General features: G+C 55.1%; 1 protein-coding gene and 2 long non-coding RNA genes across 5 annotated transcripts; 1 reads left to right on the plus strand and 2 right to left on the minus strand.

Moving 5' to 3' along the window:
- Positions 1–234: 234 nt before the first annotated feature.
- Positions 235–2,183, minus strand: LOC113996862. 3 transcript variants are annotated; one of them, XR_003543917.2, is made up of 3 exons: positions 1,727–2,183; positions 820–903; positions 235–317 (listed from the first exon to the last, which is right to left on the minus strand). It is a non-coding gene; the product is annotated as an uncharacterized LOC113996862 (long non-coding RNA). The 3 variants fall into 3 exon arrangements; XR_003543918.2 differs by having other exon boundaries at positions 820–928; XR_003543916.2 differs by having other exon boundaries at positions 820–932.
- A 3-nt stretch (positions 2,184–2,186) lies between these two features.
- LOC120324312 (serine/threonine-protein kinase pim-1-like) lies at positions 2,187–5,702 on the minus strand. The gene is made up of 7 exons (XM_039386551.1): positions 5,607–5,702; positions 4,757–5,116; positions 4,616–4,666; positions 4,045–4,411; positions 3,228–3,404; positions 2,810–2,959; positions 2,187–2,615 (listed from the first exon to the last, which is right to left on the minus strand). The coding sequence occupies exons 1-6, from the start codon at positions 5,700–5,702 to the stop codon at positions 2,853–2,855; spliced, it is 1,158 nt and encodes a 385-aa protein (XP_039242485.1). The 3' UTR covers positions 2,187–2,615; positions 2,810–2,852.
- A 1,277-nt stretch (positions 5,703–6,979) lies between these two features.
- Positions 6,980–9,059, plus strand: LOC120324308. The gene is made up of 3 exons (XR_005565525.1): positions 6,980–7,168; positions 7,310–7,597; positions 8,328–9,059. It is a non-coding gene; the product is annotated as an uncharacterized LOC120324308 (long non-coding RNA).
- The last annotated feature ends 10,360 nt before the right edge of the window (positions 9,060–19,419 follow it).

Raw genomic sequence — 19,419 nt, forward strand, 5'->3', positions numbered from 1 at the left:
TCTCTGCTCTCTCTCTGACACATTCTCTCTCCCTTTTCTTCTGGACATGCTAAAGCTGCCTCTTCACATGCCAGTTCCCCTGCAAGATTGGTTTCTGCATCTTGATTATCTGTTCCCCCACTCAACCTGCCCGTGGGGCCAACCAGAAGATCTGAGTCCTCCTCCTTATCGGGGAGATGATGAGAACAAAGTTCTCCTGTGCTCCACATTGAACAACAAGGCTTTAACCATTTCCATGGATTTTCCTTTCCGGGCTCACACCAAGGGCTCTGAGGGCGCTGCATTCACACCACAATCCTTCTGCCATTTCACAGGTTCTGCAAAGTGAAAAACACATCAATGCACAGAACCTCCTTCCACTTCTGTTCCTGTTCTGAAACAGCACCAACTGTAACAATGGAATAGAATTCAATGTTCCAGAACAGCCACCCATTGATTACAACACTTCATTAAATTCTCCCTGGGAGCTGTTCCTCCGGGGGGGCCACCAAACTTCATCCAAAATTGCAAAATGCAACCAAGTGGGGACTTCTTCACAATTCCCCCTTCAGACTGCCCACTCCCCATCTCTAAACAGTAGACCCAAAATGTTACAATACAGAAACAAATAAGAACACAACAATATTGAGCGATAAAACAAAGCCGATACCAAATTCCAAAATACCAAATAACCCACCCAAAGGGCTGGAAGATCCACAGGTCTCAGATGAGCAGGATTCCCAAAATACCAAAGAGCCCACCCAGTGTGCTGAAAGATCCACACGTTTGACATGGGCAGGATTCCCAAAGAGAATGCCTTGTTATCCAGTGGGATCTTACCTGTGTCCCAGACTGGGCTGGGGATCTGTGCTCTTCTGCAGCAAAGTCCTGGTGCTGGCATGAAGATCCAGTGATCCCTCAGATCTGTGGGAGATCAGGCAGAGGTGTCCTGTCTGGGGGTCCAAAAATTACACCCAAAAGCAGCAGAAACAAACTTCTTAACCCAATTTGGAGATGTTAAAAAGGGCATTCTTCTTTGTTCAGCATGCTGGAGGTTCAGAGGAGAGTTCCTCTAATCCAACGTGCCAAATGACAGACAGGCCTTTTTATTACACACACTGTTTACATGTGCATTTGATAGCCTTGCTTACTTAATACATATTCATTACTCTGCTTTACATAGTCACACCCCTATTGGAAGTCCTTTTCTGGTCCTTCCAGGCCTTCTCTGTCATCTGTGCTGCTCAGTTCTTGAGCAGCACAGCACCACTGTGCTTCTTTTATCTGGGTACACAGGGCTTAGTTTACATCCTGCTGGTTTGGGACATCCCTTATCTAATTCTCTAGGACTTCTCCAGGATTACATTGTTCCTCATTTGGGCACTCCGGGGTACTGGGAGTAGAGTTTCTATTTCTTCTATCAATGGTTTGATGGAGACCATGAGGAGCTGGGAACTCGTTGCAGGGAAAAGAGGGAGCAGTTGGGAAGTAACAGGCAGGTGGGGGAGAGAACTGTTCAGAGAACAGCTGAGATACAGCTCGAGCAAGGTGAAAACTAAACTGTCATTTGGGGTCATCCCAGATCGATTGGATTTCAGAAATTACTCAACACAGGTGCCACCTCCTCCAGCCAAGCCCAGGAGATCAACCTCCTCAGCAGCTGCAAGAGATGTTCATGTGCCTGCTGCCATCTCCCCAAAGCCATTATCCCACTCCTGCTGAGAAGATGGGCAAGATGAGCATCTACCTCACAAGATCTGCTGCCAGAAGAAGAGCGTGTCCCAAAGGATGTCCTCAGCCTTCTCAGAGGGGACGTCAGATCCTCTCCAGGGATGGTCCCAGCCCTTCCCAATCCAGACTGGGCACCAGCTCCAACTCTTTCCTCGAAAACAAACAACAAATTCATGACAAGAGATTACAAACAAAAAGTGGAAACAAGAAAAAAAGGTAAAATGTTAACATTCTGTCAGGGTTCTGAGGAAGGCCCAACCCCTCCACACCAAAGAAAAACCCCACCTCCTCCAGCTCAGGAAAACCCAGGCCTTCTCCCTGCCCTGCTGCATTGCCCCAAAGAAAGGCTCCTAAGCCAAGGCAGCCCAAGCCTTTCCTGGCCTGCAGCCCAAAGCAGCTGGTGTCCTGCAGCCCCACCTTTGCTCCCCCCACGGGGGTTTGTTTTTGGCAGGCTGGCTGCCCCTGCCCCAGCCCCGCCCAGCAAAGGGGCAGTGGCAGAGGCTGGGGGCAGAGCCGGGCTCCCATTTCACACCCAGCCCAGAGCACCCGCCCACCCTCCTGCCAAGAAGCAGCTTGGCAGCCGGCTGAAGAATTCCTCGGGTTCCCCGCCAGCAAAGGGGGAACCTTCGGTGCCCAGCCAGGCTGAGCAATGCCCGGGAGCACCCCCTGGGTGTGGACTCATCTGCAAACGGCGTGTGGAGCACGGCTTGGAGGAAGGGGCCAGAATCAGAGTCCATCATCTTCAGCTCGCCGGTGTCCAGGTCAACAACAAAGAGCTTGTCATCCCTGACGTCGTCCTCGATGTCTCCAGCAGCAGCCCCACCCGGCACAGCTTCTCCAGAGGCCCCTTCTCCTTCCCTGGGGGCCAGACCAGGCTGTCAGTGTTCTGCCGAGGGCCCAGCTGTCTGTGAAGCAGGATGAGCAAAACCAGGTTGGATGGTGGCCACCAGCACTTGGAAGACCAGGTCTGCAGCCCAGCTCCAGCACAAAGAGGTGCATGTTCCCATGTGCTGACCCCCCCTCAGTGCTACAGGCATGACAAAAAAGTCTGGTTTTCTTTACTTCTTATTGCCAAGAGATGTGTGGAGGTGTTACTTGCCAGGCCCCTGGATCAAAGTGAGCACGTGGATCTCTCCTGTCTTCTAGAGCAGGTGAATGCCCTGCACCCAAGGATGGCACAACAGGTCTTCCAATGATGGCCTGTCCGAGGGGCGGATGGACAAACACCACCTGATAAGGTGCTGGCACCCTGGGGGGAAAATCGCCGGTCAGTTGGAGAAGGATCCTGTCCCCTTTGTCCCACTGTCCACGCGCCCAGGCTGTGCTGGCTGTGCTCAGAGCTGTGCCCAAACTTCTCCATTGATTCTCCCTTTTGGAGGAGAGCAGGATGGCAGGACACAGGCCACCTCCCCCAGCCAACCATGGGACACAAACAGCTTCAAGAGCGGCGTCCTCGTGAGCCCGCTGCCCTCTCCCAACACCGTTATTCCCCCCGTGCCACAAAGATTGGTATCCACCTCGAGAGACCCGTGGTGGGAACGGGAGCTGGTCCCAGATGGTGTTGGTGCCTCTGCAGAACGGGTGCTTCCCGCAGACCATCTGGTAGAGCAGGATGCCCAGGGACCAGATCGTGGCCGCCTCGCCGCGGTAGCGTTTGAAGCAGATCCACTCTGGCGGGCTGTATGACGGTGTTCCTGCGGAATACAGACGGAGTTCATCAGGTGGATGCTGCCTGCTCCCAGAGCCTCACCCCAGCATCCCTGGCAACGTGGGGCCTGCCCCAGTGGCACACGCTGTGCCCCACTGCCTTCTCACCGGCCCCTGACTCTTGGTTACAAACTTGGGGTTGGAGAAGAAGCCACTGGTGTCCAAGAGGGCAGCAGAAGCCCTGGCAAGGCCCAACTATTACATGCAAGGGAAAAACCCACCCAGTGGTGGGGAAAAGCCATGCCTTCTCCCTGCCCCACTGCACTGCCCCCAACAATTCATCATAAGCCAAGGCAAACAAGGGGAGCGGAGCAGCCCAAGCCCCTCCTCGCCTGCACACCAAGCCAGCTGGTGCACAGTTCTGACCCCCTTCTCTGCTACCCTCACGGGGGTTTTGGTCAGGCTGGCTCCCCCCTGCCCCACACCCAGCCCAGGACAGGGTGGGTGGCACAGGCTGTCAGCAAGGCCGGGGCCCGTCTCACAATAACCCCCCAGCCCCATCCAAAAGCAACTTGGCTGAAGAACTAATCCTATTCCCCCTCAGCCAAAGGGGCAATCTCTGGTGCCACACCCGGGCATGGCCATGCGATGCCCGGCACCAGGAGCATCCCCCGGCTGTGGGCTCACCTGCAAACTGGGTGTAGACGGTGTCCTGAAGGAAGGTGGCACATCCAAAGTCAAGGAGCTTCGCTTCACCGGTGGCCAGGTCGAGGAGGATGTTCTGGGGCTTGATGTCCCGGTGCAGGACGCCGCAGCTGGTGCAGTGCCGCACGGCCTTCAGCACCTGGCGGAACAGCCCCCACGCCATCTCCTCCGGCAGGAACCTCCACGCCGTGATTACGCGAGAGAGGTCCCGAGAGCGCTCCGGACGCTCCATCACCAACAAGAAACTGTTGGGGAGCTCGAACCACTCCAGGAGCTGGATGACACCACGAAACCCACTGGACACCTTGTCCAGCAGCACGATCTCCAGGGGTGCCAGGGTGCCGTCGGGCTGCGGGGGGACCACGGGGTCGTCAGTGGGGCTGATGCCGTGCCTGTCTGCCTGCTACCCCTCTGCCAGCCCTGGATGCTCCCCGTCCCCCACCCACCCCACGGCCACTCTCCCTCCAGGTGTCCCGGCGGCTTCCACCCTCCCGGGCTCGGCTCGTCCCCGCCCGTCCCGCCCCGCTTTCTCCCGCTGGCCCCGCTCGCTCACCAGCTCGCCCCAGCGCCGGATGAGATCCCGGGGCACGGCTTTGATGGCCACCTGCAAGCCAAGGGGAACGGCGGGTTGAGCTCGCCGCCCGTCCCGCTCTCCTCCTCCTTCTCCTCCTCCTCCTCCTCCTCCTGCACTCACCGGGGCTCCGTCCGCCAGGCGGGTCCCCGCGTAGACGCGGCCGAAGCCGCCGCTGCCCAGCAGCGAACCCAGCCGGTAGCGCTTCTGCAGGGGCCCCTTCGCCTTCCGTGCGGGCGAGACGTGGCCGTCAGCGTTCGGGCCGGGGCCCGGCACGGCCCCCGAGCGCCCCTCGAGCGGCCCGGGCCGGGCTTCCCCACCCGCAGCGGGCAGCGGCGGCTCGCTGCCGGCGGCCGGGCTGGCGAGCGGCGGAGCTCTGGTCGGGGAAGCCGCCGAGGAGGCGGCAGCGGCCGCGGCCCCCGCCGGCCCCGGCAGGCGCCGGGCTCGAGCCGGGCGGAGCCAAGCGGCGGCGACGCCGAGCCCGCCCCACAGCCCATCCCACAGCCCATCCCACAGCCCATCCCACAGCCCATCCCACAGCCCATCCCACAGCCCATCCCACAGCCCGCCCCACAGCCCGCCCCACAGCCCGCCGCACAACCAGCCCCACAGCCCGCCCCACAGCCCATCCCACAGCCCGCCCCACAGCCCGCCCCACAGCCCGCCCCACAGCCCATCCCACAGCCCATCCCACAGCCCGCCCCACAGGAGCGCCCAGCAGCGCCACAGCCGGCGCGCCGGGAGCCGGGCGAGGGCGGGACCGCGCCGGGCCGCCCAGGGCCGGGGACGGGGCGGCCCCGCCCGGCAGAGGGGAACGGCCGGGGCCATGGCCCGGGCCGGCAAGGGGAGGGGGGACCGGGAACGGGACAGGGACACCGGCACAGGGACACCGGGACAGGGACACCGGGACAGGGACACCGGGACAGGGACACCGGGAGACGGAGAGGAGGAAGAGCAAGAGCAGGAGAAAGACCGAGAGCGCGTCGCTAGAGCCGCTGCTGCTGCCGCCGCTGCTGCTGCCGAAGCGCCGGGGCCGTTGGTCCGTTCGTCGGTTCGTCCGTTTGTCCATTTTTCCGTTCCCTGTTTGGCCCCCGCGCGCCCCGGGGGCAGCCCCGGCTTCAGTCACGGAGCTCCCCTTCCTCCCGCACCCATGCCGAGACCACGGGCTTTTTTAGCTGCTTCACTTTATTTTGACTTCTTTGCTGGCAATCTTGCAACTTCCCGCCGCTGCTCGGACCCCATCCCGCCCGCTCGGCCCGCGCTGCTGTCGCTTCCTCCCGGGCCAGCCGGGGTCTGGACTTGTCCCTGAAGTTTGGGAAGGGGTTTGCTCAGTGAGGAGCCCCGGGACGTCCGGCCAGCGCCAGGCAGAGCCAGCCCCGGGGGAGGGCAGAGCAGGACGATCGGCAGGGGAAATGCAGCCCTTTGGGGTCAGCGCTGCTCCCCGACCACACCAGGGCTGTTCCTGTTTTCCTGCCCGCTTCGAGGGGAAATTGGCGACTGCAGAGAGGATTAAAAAGAAGAGAATTAGAAGACTCTTCTTGCTGCCATTTGGATGCCAGTCCATGCTAATAAATGCAGGCTTAATTTGGAATGGACACGATGTAGCAGCTTTTTCAGCACCCAATATTTAACAGCTCCCTTTTAGGGGACAGTGGAAAAAGGGGGGGAGAACGGGAGAAAAGGGGGGGCTGGGACCTCCAAACTGAGCAGGGAAGGGGCTGAGACTCTGAAACCGAGCAGGGCAGAGGGGAAGAAACAGCCCCAAACCGAGCCGGGGAGGGAGCTGAGGACTGTGGGGATGATGAGAAAGGGGTGGGAGAGGGGAGAAAAGGGGTGTCGGACAGTGGGCAGGGGGACAGAGGGAGGGGGGTTCCCATATGGGTCCCCCCTGTGCCCCATCAGTTGGGCCCTGGAGCGGTTCCCTGGGGCTCTGGGAGGGGGCAGATCCGCACTGGGAATGTCCACTGCTTCTGTAACCCTTTCTGTGCTTGCTCTGGTCACGATTCTCCACAGGTCCCCAACGCTGGGGGCTGATGGGGGGACTCCCCCCAGCCAGCAGCTGGTGCTGCAGCAGCTGTGGGGCAGAGGGGGGTGGGAAAGGGGGGTCCGGGGTGGCCCCCTGAGCTCCCAACCTGCTGTGGGGACAGAGGGCTGCTGGGGGAGCACCCCCTGACCCGTGTCCCTGCACACACAGGGCTGTTCCAGTTCCTGGGAAATTAGCTCATACATATTCGTTGCACATTTTTACATCTTCCCGAGCTACCCCAGAGTGGGCGGTGTTCCATGGAAATCTCGGGACGCGCCTTCTGCCGCCTGCGCACTTCTCTCTGGTGCTGCTCTCGGGTGGTCGCAGGGGATGAAGGCTCAAAGTCTTCCTCTCCCGCTCGCCCGGTGCCTGGGCGCGGCATCGGGCGAGCGGGGGGCGAGACCGCCCGCGGATTGACTGTGGGGGTCTCTCTGGAGGCGGGGAGCGCACAGAGCGCCATGTCGGCTGTGGGGAAGTGATGGAGGAGGCGGCGGCGGGTGCACTGCACTGTGAGTGGAAAGGCTGGAGGGCTCGGGAGGGTTTAGCGGAGGGGTTCGGGGGTTCCCGAGGGGCAGAGCGCGGGGCCCTGGAGCCCTCTTGGGGGCTGCGGGGCTCGGGGGCTTTTCCAACGCCCTGGCTGCACTGCGCAGGCGCGCCGGCGGAGAGCTCATAAAAGAACTACAACTCCCATGAAGCCCCGCGTCACGTGCTGGACCCGCCATTTCTGTTCGGGCCACAGCGCCCCTGCCGGCCCGGCGGACCGACCTCAGGGAAAGGGGATCCTGATGCCCGCCCTGAACCCCAGAGACCGCAAAACTCAGCACACAGAGATCCTACAGGGAGGGTTCAGCAGTGGGGTTCAGGGGGTCACCCAGCCCCCAGGGGAGGGGGCCTGGTGGTGCCCCCCAAAGTCCAGGGACGAGATGTACCACATCCGGGTAAGGGGATCCCAATGTCCCCAGTACAGCCCAGTGACCTCCCAGTGACTCTCAATACGGCCCAGTAACCCCCTCAGTGACCACCCAGTGCATCCCAGTGACCTCCCACTGCCTCCCAGTGTGGCCCAATGATCCTCCAGTGAGCACCCAGTAACCCCCGGTGTGGCCCAGTAACCTCCCAGTGTCCCCTCGTGTGTCCTGGTAATCCCCCAAGAACTCCTCAGTCATCTGCCAGTGCCCCCCAGTGTGCCCTAGTTCTCCCCCAGTCCCTCCCAGTGCCCTCCCAGCGCCTCTCAGTAACCCCCCAGTCCCTCCCAGTGCCCCCTGGTTCCCCCCAGTGTGTCCCAGTATCCCCCAGTAATCACCCAGTGCCCCACAAAGCCCCCCAACTGTCCCCAGTGTGTCCCCAGATGCCCTTGGCCTTTCTGTGAGCGTGGGGGGAAGGAGGGGTGTTTTTGGGGTGAGAGGGTCCAGGGGGCTCCTGGGGTGAGATGGAGGGTTGGAGACATCAGGGATGGGGTTTGGGGACAGTGGGAAGGGGTTTGGGGACAGTGGAATTGGAGGTTTCGGGGGGGGATTGAGGCCATGGGGAGGCCCTGGGGACATTGGAGACACCAGGGGGGTCTCGGGGTGTCAAGGGGGGGGTGGGGACACCAAGATGGTCTTGGGGACACCAGGGGGGTCTCAGGACTCACCTGCTCGTGGTGCTGCCCCTCCTCTCTCCCCCCAGCCCCATTAACCCCCCCTTCCCCAGGCGGTTCCTTTGCCCATGGGCAGCAAAGCCCCCACTGCTTCTGCAACTGGAGAGTGTTGGAGCCGTGGACCATTAACATTCCAGTCTCTCCCAGCTCTGCATCCCAAAAGTCGAGAGGGATCAGTCTGTCACCTCAAAGTGAATCAATCCCATTGAAAATGGCTCGATCCCATTCCAAAACATCTGTTTCTTATTTTCCCTATGTAATTCTGGGGCAGCCGGTGCCACTCCTCAGCTCTCAGCAGGCTGAGGCTTGGCCTTGCACTTTTGCCTTTGCTGGATTTCTTCATCAAATATTTCTCTCTCCCTGAAAAGAAACATATGGAAGGTTTTCAATAATCTGGACATCTTTAGACCATCTGGACAAATGACAGTTTGCAGTGTTGGAACAGCTCAGCCACAACGTTTTCCATGTTTAATCATTTATTCCCATCCCTCCCAGGAGGGAGGACACTGAACTCTTCCACAGAAACAGAAACAGAAAACTAGTAACAAAAATTCAGAGACTACTGAAAACGAAAAATACCTTTTGCTCACAGGTGGCCCTTTCACGTCCTTCTCTTCTGCCTTCCTGCAATCCACGTTATCCACGGCAGCAGTTGCCTAGATCATGGCCCAAAAAAGCTTTTTAATTCATTTATAATCATTCCAGAAAACTGAATCACAGCTGGGGGGTGGGAGACCAAACAGGTGTTCAGGCGGGAGAGCCAGAGGCAGCTCCCCAGAGAGAGGCCTCAGAGATAGGGATGGAATCCATCAGACGGCCTTGGGCACTCTGTGAGAGGGAGAGAAGGAGCTGCAACTTCAGGGGAAGGACACCTGCGGTGAGCACCTGCTACCAAAGTTAAAAATGAGAAGGAAGAGACTGCTTTAGTTCACCCCACTTATGAAATATGAATTAATTTATAATTAAGAATACAGTGTGTTGTTAGAAACATTTGACTAGTGTGGATAAGTTCAAAAAAGTGTGTGACAGTGTGTTAAATAGGTCCATGCGTGCCTCCTTCCCTGTAGCCTAGAAATTCCTGTGCTAGGTGGGATAAAAAAGCTTTACTGTAAACATTGCATGCCTTTTCTGCCATTTTGGGGTGGACAAGGAGGACGGAAGAATAAAACTTCTATTTTTAGTGACACAGTCAGATTGTCTTTATTAACAGCCAAGAATAGTAAAAGAGTTTAAAACTGTGTCAGGACAGATTTTAGGCATCAGCAGTTCTCCACAATTCCTTTAGTTCCATGAGGCTCTGCAGTGTCACAACTGGCCCTTGACTCCATGAGGTTCCAAAAAGTCCCAGGGTTCCTTTGGCTCCATGAGGCCCTGGAGTGTCAAAATTGTCTCTTGATTGCTTGAGGTTCCACAGTGTCCCAGAATTCATTTTTTCCATGAGGCCATGGACTTTTACTCTGGAGCCCTGATTCCCTGCAGCCATGCTGTGTCACAATGGCCCCTTGGTTCCATGAGATCCTACAGTGTCCCAGGGTTCCTTCTGGAGCATGAGACCCTGCAGTGCCACAGGTGCCCCTTGATTCCATGATATTCCACAGGGTTCCTCTGATTCCATGAGGCCCCACATGTCACAAAGGCCCCTTGATTCCAGGAGGTTCCACAGTGTCCCAAGGGTCCCTTGAGCTCCGTGGGGCTCTTTGACATCCCGTGACCTCCCGGCTCTTTAGGAGCCCTGAGAACTTCAACAGGGGGAAGTGCCGGATTCTGCCCTGGGATGGGGCAACCCCGCCTGGACGGACAGACTGGGAAGGAGAGGCTGGAAAGCAGGGCCGGGAAAGGGCCCTGGGGGTGCTGGTGGGTGGCCAGTTGGCCCTGAGTCAGCAGTGCCCTGGCAGCCAGGAGGGCCAAGCCTGTCCTGGGGGCATCAGGCCCAGCATGGCCGGCCGGGCCAGGGAGGGGATTGTCCCGCTCTGCTCTGCCCTGGGGCGGCCTCACCTGCACCATTGGGGCAGTTTGGGGGGACACAATGGAAGGGAGAGATTGAGCCATTGGAGAGTGTCCAAAGGAGGGCAAGGAGGATGGGGAAGGGCCTTGGGGGGAAGGTGTGTGAGGACACTGAGGGCACTTGGTGTGTTCAGCTGGAGAAGAGGAGACTGAGGGGAGACCTCAGTGCAGGTCCAACTTCCTGGGCAGGGGCAGAGGAGGGGCAGGCCCTGAGCTCTGCTCTGGGGGGACCAGGGACAGGACTGAGGGAATGGCCTGGAGTTGTGTCAGGGCAGGGTCAGGCTGGATCTTAGAAAAAGATTCTTCCTCCAGAGGGTGGTTGGGCACTGACCAGGCTCCCCAGGGCAGTGGGCACAGCACCAAGGCTGACAGAGCTCAAGAAGTGTTTGGATGATCCTCTCAGGCTCATAGTGTGACCCTTGGGGATGGTCCTGTGCAGGGCTAAGGGTTGGACTGGATGATCCTTGTGGGTCCCTTCCAATTCATCCTATTCTGTCATTCTCTGATTATCAACCCTGTGTTCAGCACAAACCAAAACAGAGCCCAGCACTGGCCACGGGGAAGAAATTTAACTGTACTCCCCCTGAAACCAGCACAGCCTTTAGGGGCTCTCCCAGAAACATCCCACAGTCCATTTGTCACCTGGAACCAGTGACTCTTGAGTTCCTGCTTCCCCAGCCCCAGGGATGGTCTCCTTGTCTGCTCATTCCTCCACACTCCATCAGACTTTATCCCTATCACCCACCCCACCATTCCCTCATCAAAGCCCTGGCACTCAAAGCAGCCTTGGGCAAATTGGAGCTTCCTCCACTCAAGGCTGGACCTGCAGGTTTCAGCTCCTTGGCACCAACTCCCACCTGCTTGGCTTGGAGAAAGAGCTGCCCGAGACACAAAGGGATGTTCATTTATTGCCAGCAAACAAAACCAGAGGAAGGCACAGCTCAATAAAAACTGAAAGTTCTTCTCCTGCTGTATATTAAGTCCACATTGCCTCCACTAAAGTCCACTTTGCACAGTAGATAGTCTCAGTTCTTCCAGCTCCAGGCACAGGGCCTGTCCCTAAACTGGGACAGCCAGAAAGCTGTTCTCATTTCCTGATCAGTCCTACTCTGCTCAGGAAAGGAATCTCACGCAAAAGGTTGTTGCAGGTTCATTTCTGTCACTCAAATCCAAGAGGAGACTCCCCAGTTAGACAAAGTCTCTGGGACACACAAGATGGGGGCGACTGAAGAAGGAGGGAATGGAAACAGGACATTTTTTTTAAATAAAACATCAAAAGCATAGAAAATAAAAAACTGTACATAAGGAAAGACCTCATTGTTCATGGGAGTTCTGGCACACAGTGGGAGCATCATTGGGCAAACAATATTCTACAATTCAACATCACAGACTGTTCTGACCCAAAAAGCAAACCCCCTGGAGGTACACAGAGTGTTTCCCCATCCCTCTGCATCATCCACCAAGTGCACCCAAGTGCTTGAGCAGAAACAATCCCATGGGTGGCTTTGCCTTTGCTTAAGGCAGGACTAATCCTAACTGTCCTCCCCAACATATTCCTCATATGGACGACAGGGAGTTTATCCTCTTCAATGATATATAGAGGTTCTTTTTGGGCAAGGCCAGTTCAAATGGTAGAGTTACCTAACTAGGTTTGTGTGATACCTTAAAGTTTTCTGGATATTTTCTTATATTATTTTAAAAGTAGTTGCGTAGTAAATGTAGATGTTAATGTAGCTGTATGATATGCCACCATTTAGCACAGTAGTTTACAGAGACCCAACGCTATGACCCCATGTGATATCAAACTTTCTAAATTCCTTTAGCATGTTTTGACTTCTTTTCAAGGTAGAATTGTAGAAAAACTCCTCTATTGAACAACATCACACCCTAGGCCTGGACAACAAGATCCCACAAGAGACAAAGCAACCTTCCAGCCCAGAACTTTGGAGGCGCTCCAAGGACTGTACATGCTGTGAAGAAGAGAAAGATGAGGAAGAAGGGGTCCCAAAGACCCCAAACCCAATTCCCCAAGGGGTGTGTCAGGGGGCAGAACTGGGCAGAACCGGGGGTGGAGAGTTCTGGCATTGGATGGACCATCTTCTAAAACTGTAGAACCATTGCCTGGGAGGGCGCGTCGTGTGTGTTCCCCTGGGCCTGTGGGCCTGATTAAAGGACCTGCTCTTTTGAGCTGATCTTAGACACTGAATTGGCCTGGAGTTTTCTCTCTTGAACTTACAGGATTAACTAACTAGGTGGCTTTTGCTAAATGCAGATCCCAAGGTTTGAAGGTCCCACTGCCCATTGCTTTCCAGGTGGTTTTGAACAGTCCACTCTACCCTTCAACTTTCCCAGAGGCTGGTGCAGGACAGGGAATATGATCCATCCACTCCATGCTGAGCTCTCTGGGCCAGGTGTGCACAAGGTTGTTTTGGAAAAGAGTCCTGCTGTCCAACTCCAGTGTTTCTGGAGGGCCGTGTCTCCCCAGGACTTGCTTTTCCAGGCCCAGGAGGGTGTTCTGGGCAGTGGTGGGAGGCACAGGGGGTGTCTCCTGCCCTCCAGGGGTTGTGTCCACCACTGTCAGCACGTAGAGCTTGCCTTGGTGGGTTTGGGGAGTGTGCTGGGATCAATCTGCCAGGCCTGCCCACATCTCTATCTCAGCCATCATCCCCCACCCCACAGGGGCTTTACCCTCTTGGCCTCTTTGATGGCAGCACATGTTTCCCAGTTCTGGAGAACCTGGCAGTTGGTGTCCAGGGTTAAATGCAGCCCTGGATCACAAGCCCAGCTGGATGTTGCACCTCTTCCCTCAGGACCTGAGGTGTCCTGGGCCCAGCGAGCCAGGAATAATTCCCCCTTGTGTTGCCAGTCCAGCTCTACCTGAGACACTTTCACCTGGTCAGTCCCATCCCCCTGTCCATTGTTGGATGTCACTCAGGAGCCCAACTCTTGGCTCCCTGTGCATCTCCAGGATGGACTTTCACAGCCAACCTCTCGACCCGGGGGGCAGGAGGGCCTACCCTGAGAAGGCCTAAAATGCCATCAGACAATGCCAACAGTGCCAGCTCTCATGCAAGCTGTCTGTGAGATCTGCCAGTTACCGGTGGCACCCTGGGAATGGTTTTGGTGTTGGATGATGCTCAAACCAGCCTGGTTCACCCAACTCCAAACACACCTCCTGCTTTTGGAAGTTGGATGGGACAGAGAAGCTGCTCACTGGCCTGTCCATTTGTGAGGAGCAGTCAATCCCTTCCTACTCTAGAAGTCCAGTCCCCTTTCATCCAGGCAGGTTCTTCTAACACAGCCCTTCTTGGGGTAGATGTGTGGAGATTCCTGCCTTGGGTGGGGACGCCCTCCAAGGACACTCCTCAAGGTTGAGAAAAGAAATCTCCCCACGACCATTTTTCTGGGTGAGTTCCATCAGATCTCTATGTAATAATTGTTTCTTTTTGCTGACTCTAATATAATTGTTTCAATAATTGCTTCAATATAGTGCACTATAGTACTGTACTAGTAGTGGGTTTAGCCTTTGTAATGTGTAGTAAATAATTTTGATTTAGAGCTTTTGTCTGATCATTTGTAAGAATAAAGGTTTCATTTTATAGAAGTATTCTCATTTGGTCAATCAATAAAACCTGTAGGACAAAGTGGTTCAATCTCACTTCTGTAATTCTTTAAATTTAATTTGTTGACAAAATCTGAGGCAAAGATTGGATCTGTTATTCCTTGAGGCTCCACAGTGGGACAATGGATCCTTATTCCATGAGGTTGCACTGTTTCCCAGCGTTCTTGGGCTCCATCAGGCCCTGCAGTGTGACAATGGCCCACTGATTCCATCATTTTCCCCAGGGTCACAATGGATCCCTGATTCCATGAGGTTCCCCAGTGTCACAATGGTCCCTCTGACTCCAGAAGGCCTTGCAGAATCAGAATGGTCCCTGGATTCTGTGAGGTTCCACAAGATCACAATGGACCCTGGATTCCATGAGAGTCCACAATGTCCCATTGGTTCCCTTTGGTTCCAAAAGGTTCTGGGATGTCACACTGGCCCCTTGATTCCCTGACATTCCACAAAGTCCCAGGGTCCTTTGGATTCCATGAGGTTCCGCAGTGTCCCATGTTCCCTTTGGTTCCAGGAGGCCCCAGTGTATTCCAATGGCCCCTGGATTCCAGGAGATTCCACAGTGTCCTGGGGTTCCCTTGTCTCCCTGACTTTTGGCAGTGTCCAGGGTCCCTTTGTTCCCAGGAGGTTCCTTTGTTTCCATCAGGCCCTGCCACGTCCCAGACTCCCTTTGGTTCCATGAGGTGCTGCAGGGTCACAATGTCCCCTTGATTCCAGGAGGTTCCACCATGTCCCAGGGTTCCTTTGGTTCCATGGGGTTCCACAGTGCCAAAACTCCCTGGTTCTTCTCCTTCCAACATTTGTGGGCCCATTCTCTCCCTGCCTGGGATGGAGCCCCATTGTGTTTGTGCAGGAATGGATCCATGGCCATCCTGCCACTGCCCCAATTGAATGCTGCACAAACGTCACTGCAGGCCCGACCCTGGATGCAGGAACAGTCTGGGAACTCCAGGCCTGCTGACATTCAGCAGAGCCAGGCGGGGTCCCAAAGAGCACAAGTGAGTGACTGCAACCCCTGCAGGTCTCTGGCATTGCTGGGGACAAATGCAGGAACTGCCAGGAGCTCTGCAGAGCCCTGACAGTGCCACTGCAATCCCAAGCTGCATTGCCCGGGGCAACCCTCAGCACAGCCAAGGCCACAACCCTTCCTGAAAGGTGTCCCTTCTGGGCAGGGCCAGGGGGACAAACCCCTCCATCTGTCCCTGCACATGTTGGGTCCAATTCTCAGCCCCCACTTAGGGACAAAGTCAGCCTACATTGGGTGTTTAACTTTGCATTTGCTTCACTCTTTTGTGCTTCCAACACACACACACCCCAGTGTGGGCAGAGTCTGGATCCCCAAAGAACACAAGACCTGACTAGTTGTGGCTCCTGCTGCAGTGACTGGAACTTGGGCCACAATCTGTGCCAGGAGCAGAGAGGTCCCTCCCCACAGAAACTTCTTGGCAATGGAGTTCTTAAGAAAAGGGGACAGGCTGTAGGGATCACTTGCAGGGCACAGCCAGGGAGTGTCTTGAGCATCCTCCTGTTTAACATGACCACTTTTTCAGCCTCTTTTCTCTCTATTTTCTCATGCTTGTTCCTCCAGTGACCACTGTGATCCTACCCTTGCTTTGGTTCTTTCCTAGACATCCCATGACAAGTCTTGCCCAGTCCCCAAACCCCCTTTCTGGCTGCCCATCATGTGTCTCAGAGCCCGAGGTCAAATCCCCCATCCTCAGCTGCAAGGGCACCCTGAGAGGTTCTACCATTGACCCACTTGGTTACAGTTTCATACAGATACCTTGGAACTTCCTTGGAATTAATTTGTTACCTTTTGGGCTTAGAATGGCTTCTTCACATGGTAATTCATGTCCTAGCAATAGAAATTCTTTGGAGAAGGAGTTTGGGACTTTAGACTCAAAGAATCATAGAATGTTTTGGCTTGGAGGGGAGATAAAAGGTCATCTGGTTCAATCTCGTGGACATGGAGAATGACATCTTCACTAATTGAGGCTGCTCAAAGTTCCTGACTTTGCACAAATCCAGAGAGGTGACATCCACTTCTCTGGGAACCTTTTGGAGTTCTTGCCAGCCCCGTCGGTAAATATTCCTTCATTTTATCCTCTATTTCAGTTTAAAGACGTTACCCCCTGTTCTGCCACTCCAGGCCTTGGTAAAACGTATCCCTGTGACTGTCTTAGACTATGAGCACAATGTTTTTATCTGCAAACACCTTGGAGAGTGCTCAGAGATGTCTTTACAAAAATTTGTCCTTATCTTTCTTAGAAGCCTCTGTGGTGGTGCATCCTCCCCCCATTCTCCTCAGGCTTGGTCAGTGATCTCAGGAGCTCCTGACAAGTGTTGAGCAAATCAGCTGAGCAATGAAGAGCCCCTGGACTGGACCAGGGCTGTGGGGAAGTGTCCCTGGACTGGACCAGGTGCTCCTGGATGATACAGGTGGGAACAATCCAGAGTGGATCAGCTGGGGAAGAAAGGATAATGAGTCATCCCATGAAAGCCTTGGAACATTCCCTGCCTGAATTGTAACACAAATGGAACAGTTTGGATACAATTCCCAAATAGTTTGGAAACTCCAGTCATTCCTGACCCCAGGATGGAAATTCAGCAGAGAACTAAAGCCAGTCCCCTTGGGAGCCCACACCCAGCGGGGCTGAGGGAGGCCCTGGCAGCTCCCCAGCCCCTCCCTCTCAGTGGGACACCTCTGGCAGCCTCTCCCAGCTCGGGAACCCTCCAGTTTGCAACACTCCAAAGAGCGGCGCTGATGCCCAGGACAATTCTGATCCCCCTCCACAAACACTCCTCCAGCTGGGACCCTTGTCTGGTGGCAAACACAAAGGGATTTGGGGGAGTGTTTCCCTGACAACAGGAGAATTTGGGAGAGGGACCTTTCCACCCCCAGCTATTGATGTGTGCACACAGCTCTGCCTGGGTGTGGGTGTGAATTGACTGTGGTGGGAATGTTGTTGTTGTGAATCTCTAATTCAGTCACTGTTAAAATTGTAGCACATGCTATTGAACCAGTTGATAATCGTTCAATTGGTCAATGATTAAGTGCTACTAATGTCTTTTGCCCCCTTATCTTTGGATCCAAAACCTTTGCACCCTGACCCTCTTGCATCCCAAGGCTCTGTGTAAATCAGTCTCTTGTATAAAAAAATATATATTTTTTGCGATGTCCACTTTAAAATCTTCCTCCTTAGCTAAACTACAAAACAACTGCAGTCAGCTGTTCACGTCTTGAAGACTTGAAGACAATCAAAGGAAGAAAAATAATTTGTTTTTCAGTGTTTTAATGGGTCCCACAGTGTGTTTGGAGCTGCATCAGCTGTCAGTCCAAGATGAGCCATGTCAGAACTGGTGAGGCTGGGGGGTGAGGAGCAAGGTTGATCATCCAGGGTCAGTGTGGATCTCCTGAGGAGACACTCAGCATCAAGATCACTTGGAGAACACCTCTATCACCTCTCCTCTGAACTAAAAAATAGCCATCACTGAATTAAAAAAAAAAAAGTACAAATTTTGAAGACTTGTTTTGAGATTGCCTTGAAGGCAATTAAAGGAAGACAAAAAGATCCTGAGGGATTTCTGCATTTTAATGAGCCCCACAGTGTATTTGCAGCCCAGCCCATGATCCTGAGGTACTGAGAGGAGGTTGAAGAAGCTGCTCAAGAAGTCAGAAGCCAAACTGCAAGTGCCTTGAAGCATCGCTGGGCCCCACTGAGGGCAGGCACTGCCAAAGCCTCCCCAGGGACTCCTTGGAGCAGCTCCTTGGAGGCCAGGAGTGCAGGCAGACAAAGGCTCTGGGCAGGCCCCTGCAATGCTGAGCAAAGCCTGCCTTGGTTTTGTGGAGCACAAAGGCCAAGGGCTGAGCCCCAGGCCCTGGCCCAGCAGATCCTGTCCCTCCCGGCTGGCTCAGGGCTGTTTGGGGGGCACTGGGATGGGAGGGGGAGGAACAACCAAGGCCCAAACCTGGGCAACCCCTGCCAGGCTGCTGAGGGAGGGGCGAGGCAGAACCCAAGGGCAGAACCTGCCAGGAAAGTGGCTTGTGGTGGCCTGGGTGGCAGAGGCAGCTGCCAGAGGCAAGGGGACAAAGGCCTGGGTGCCTTTGGGCCTTGCAGCCCTGCCAGAGCCCTTGGCCATCTCTCCTGCAGGCTGTCCTGCCCTGGCCCTGCTGCTGCGCTGGCCTTGCAGGCTGCACACACCCCTCCTGCTTTCCCACCCCCTCCCAGCAGCATTTCTAGACCCTCCCTGATGGCTCTGCACCAGCTCTGCCTGTTCCCTGGAACACAAAGCCAGGCCATCACCCTCTTAGTGACCTCTGGCACCATAAGGTTCCTCTTTGAGTAACATTCCTTTTTTCCCATCTTCAGTCTGAACCTTCCAAGCTGCACTTTAGGGGTTTCTTTTTCTTTCCAGCACCAAGAAAAGCTCCATCCGGTCAGATCTGCTCTAGACCCTCTCCAGTTCTTCCTCATTCCTCCACAATGGGGAACCTCACAGACAGACAGACCAGTCCAGATGTGATGACCCCAGGGCTGAGTCCAGGGGGTGACAACTCCCTTGTCTGGGTGCCCACACTCCCCCCAAGGCAGCCCCATGTGCAGTTGGTCTTAAATCAAGGGGCCATTCTGATTCTTTGTAATGTCACGGAATCAAGTGGCACCGTGACACTGCAGGGCCTCCTGGAACCAAAGGAATGCAGGGACACTGTGGAATCTCATGGAACCAAGGGACCATTGTGACACTGAAGAGTCTCATGGCACCCACTGTGCCTGCCCAGAACTCCATGGAATCCAGCAGAGCCACTGCCTCCCCCCCGCCGCCGCACGGACCGGAGTCACCGCACACCTCTGGGGTCAGCGTGTTCTTGGGCAGCACAAACTACCTCAGATGAGAGAGTTTCCCAGATTTTGCTTTGCCCCCTCTTTCCCGTGCGTTTGTTTTTGTTCTTGTTCCCCTGGATGCAAAAGGAGAAGGGAAACGTGTTGATCACCGTTTTTATCTGTTTAGAGAAGGGTGTTCAGGATGGGGAGACAGACTATGTGATTTCTCTCTCTGCTGTTGGTTTGAACCGTTCTGTTGGTATTGTTGTTTTTGCTGCTAGAGTAATAACAGTAAACTGTTATTTTTTCACTTGCACTGTCCTTGTGTTTTGTATCCTTGTACTGGTGGGGAATAAAAGAGGAGTGAGTTCATTTTATTGGAGTTCCTGCCCCAATACTTGTCTTGAAATCAAGATGGGTTGCTGAAGAGCCCCAAAATTTGGCATCATCCACAAAGGACGTGAAAATTCATTTTGTCCCATTATATAGAGAGCTCTTCTGCATTGGTGGTCAAGGGCTGAGGGATTTCACCAGGAAGTTGCTGCCAAGAGGAATTTGTACCATGGATTTTATTGGACACTCTTCATTCAGCCAACTTCCCACCCACCACATCTTCCACTTCTTCAGTCCAGCTCTCACCAGTCTGGCTCTAAGGAGACCACAGGACACCACATC

Source organism: Pipra filicauda, unplaced genomic scaffold (assembly GCF_003945595.2).
Source record: "Pipra filicauda isolate LSUMZ 115617 unplaced genomic scaffold, ASM394559v2 scaffold48_size3843733_pilon, whole genome shotgun sequence".
Lineage (NCBI taxonomy): Eukaryota > Metazoa > Chordata > Aves > Passeriformes > Pipridae > Pipra > Pipra filicauda.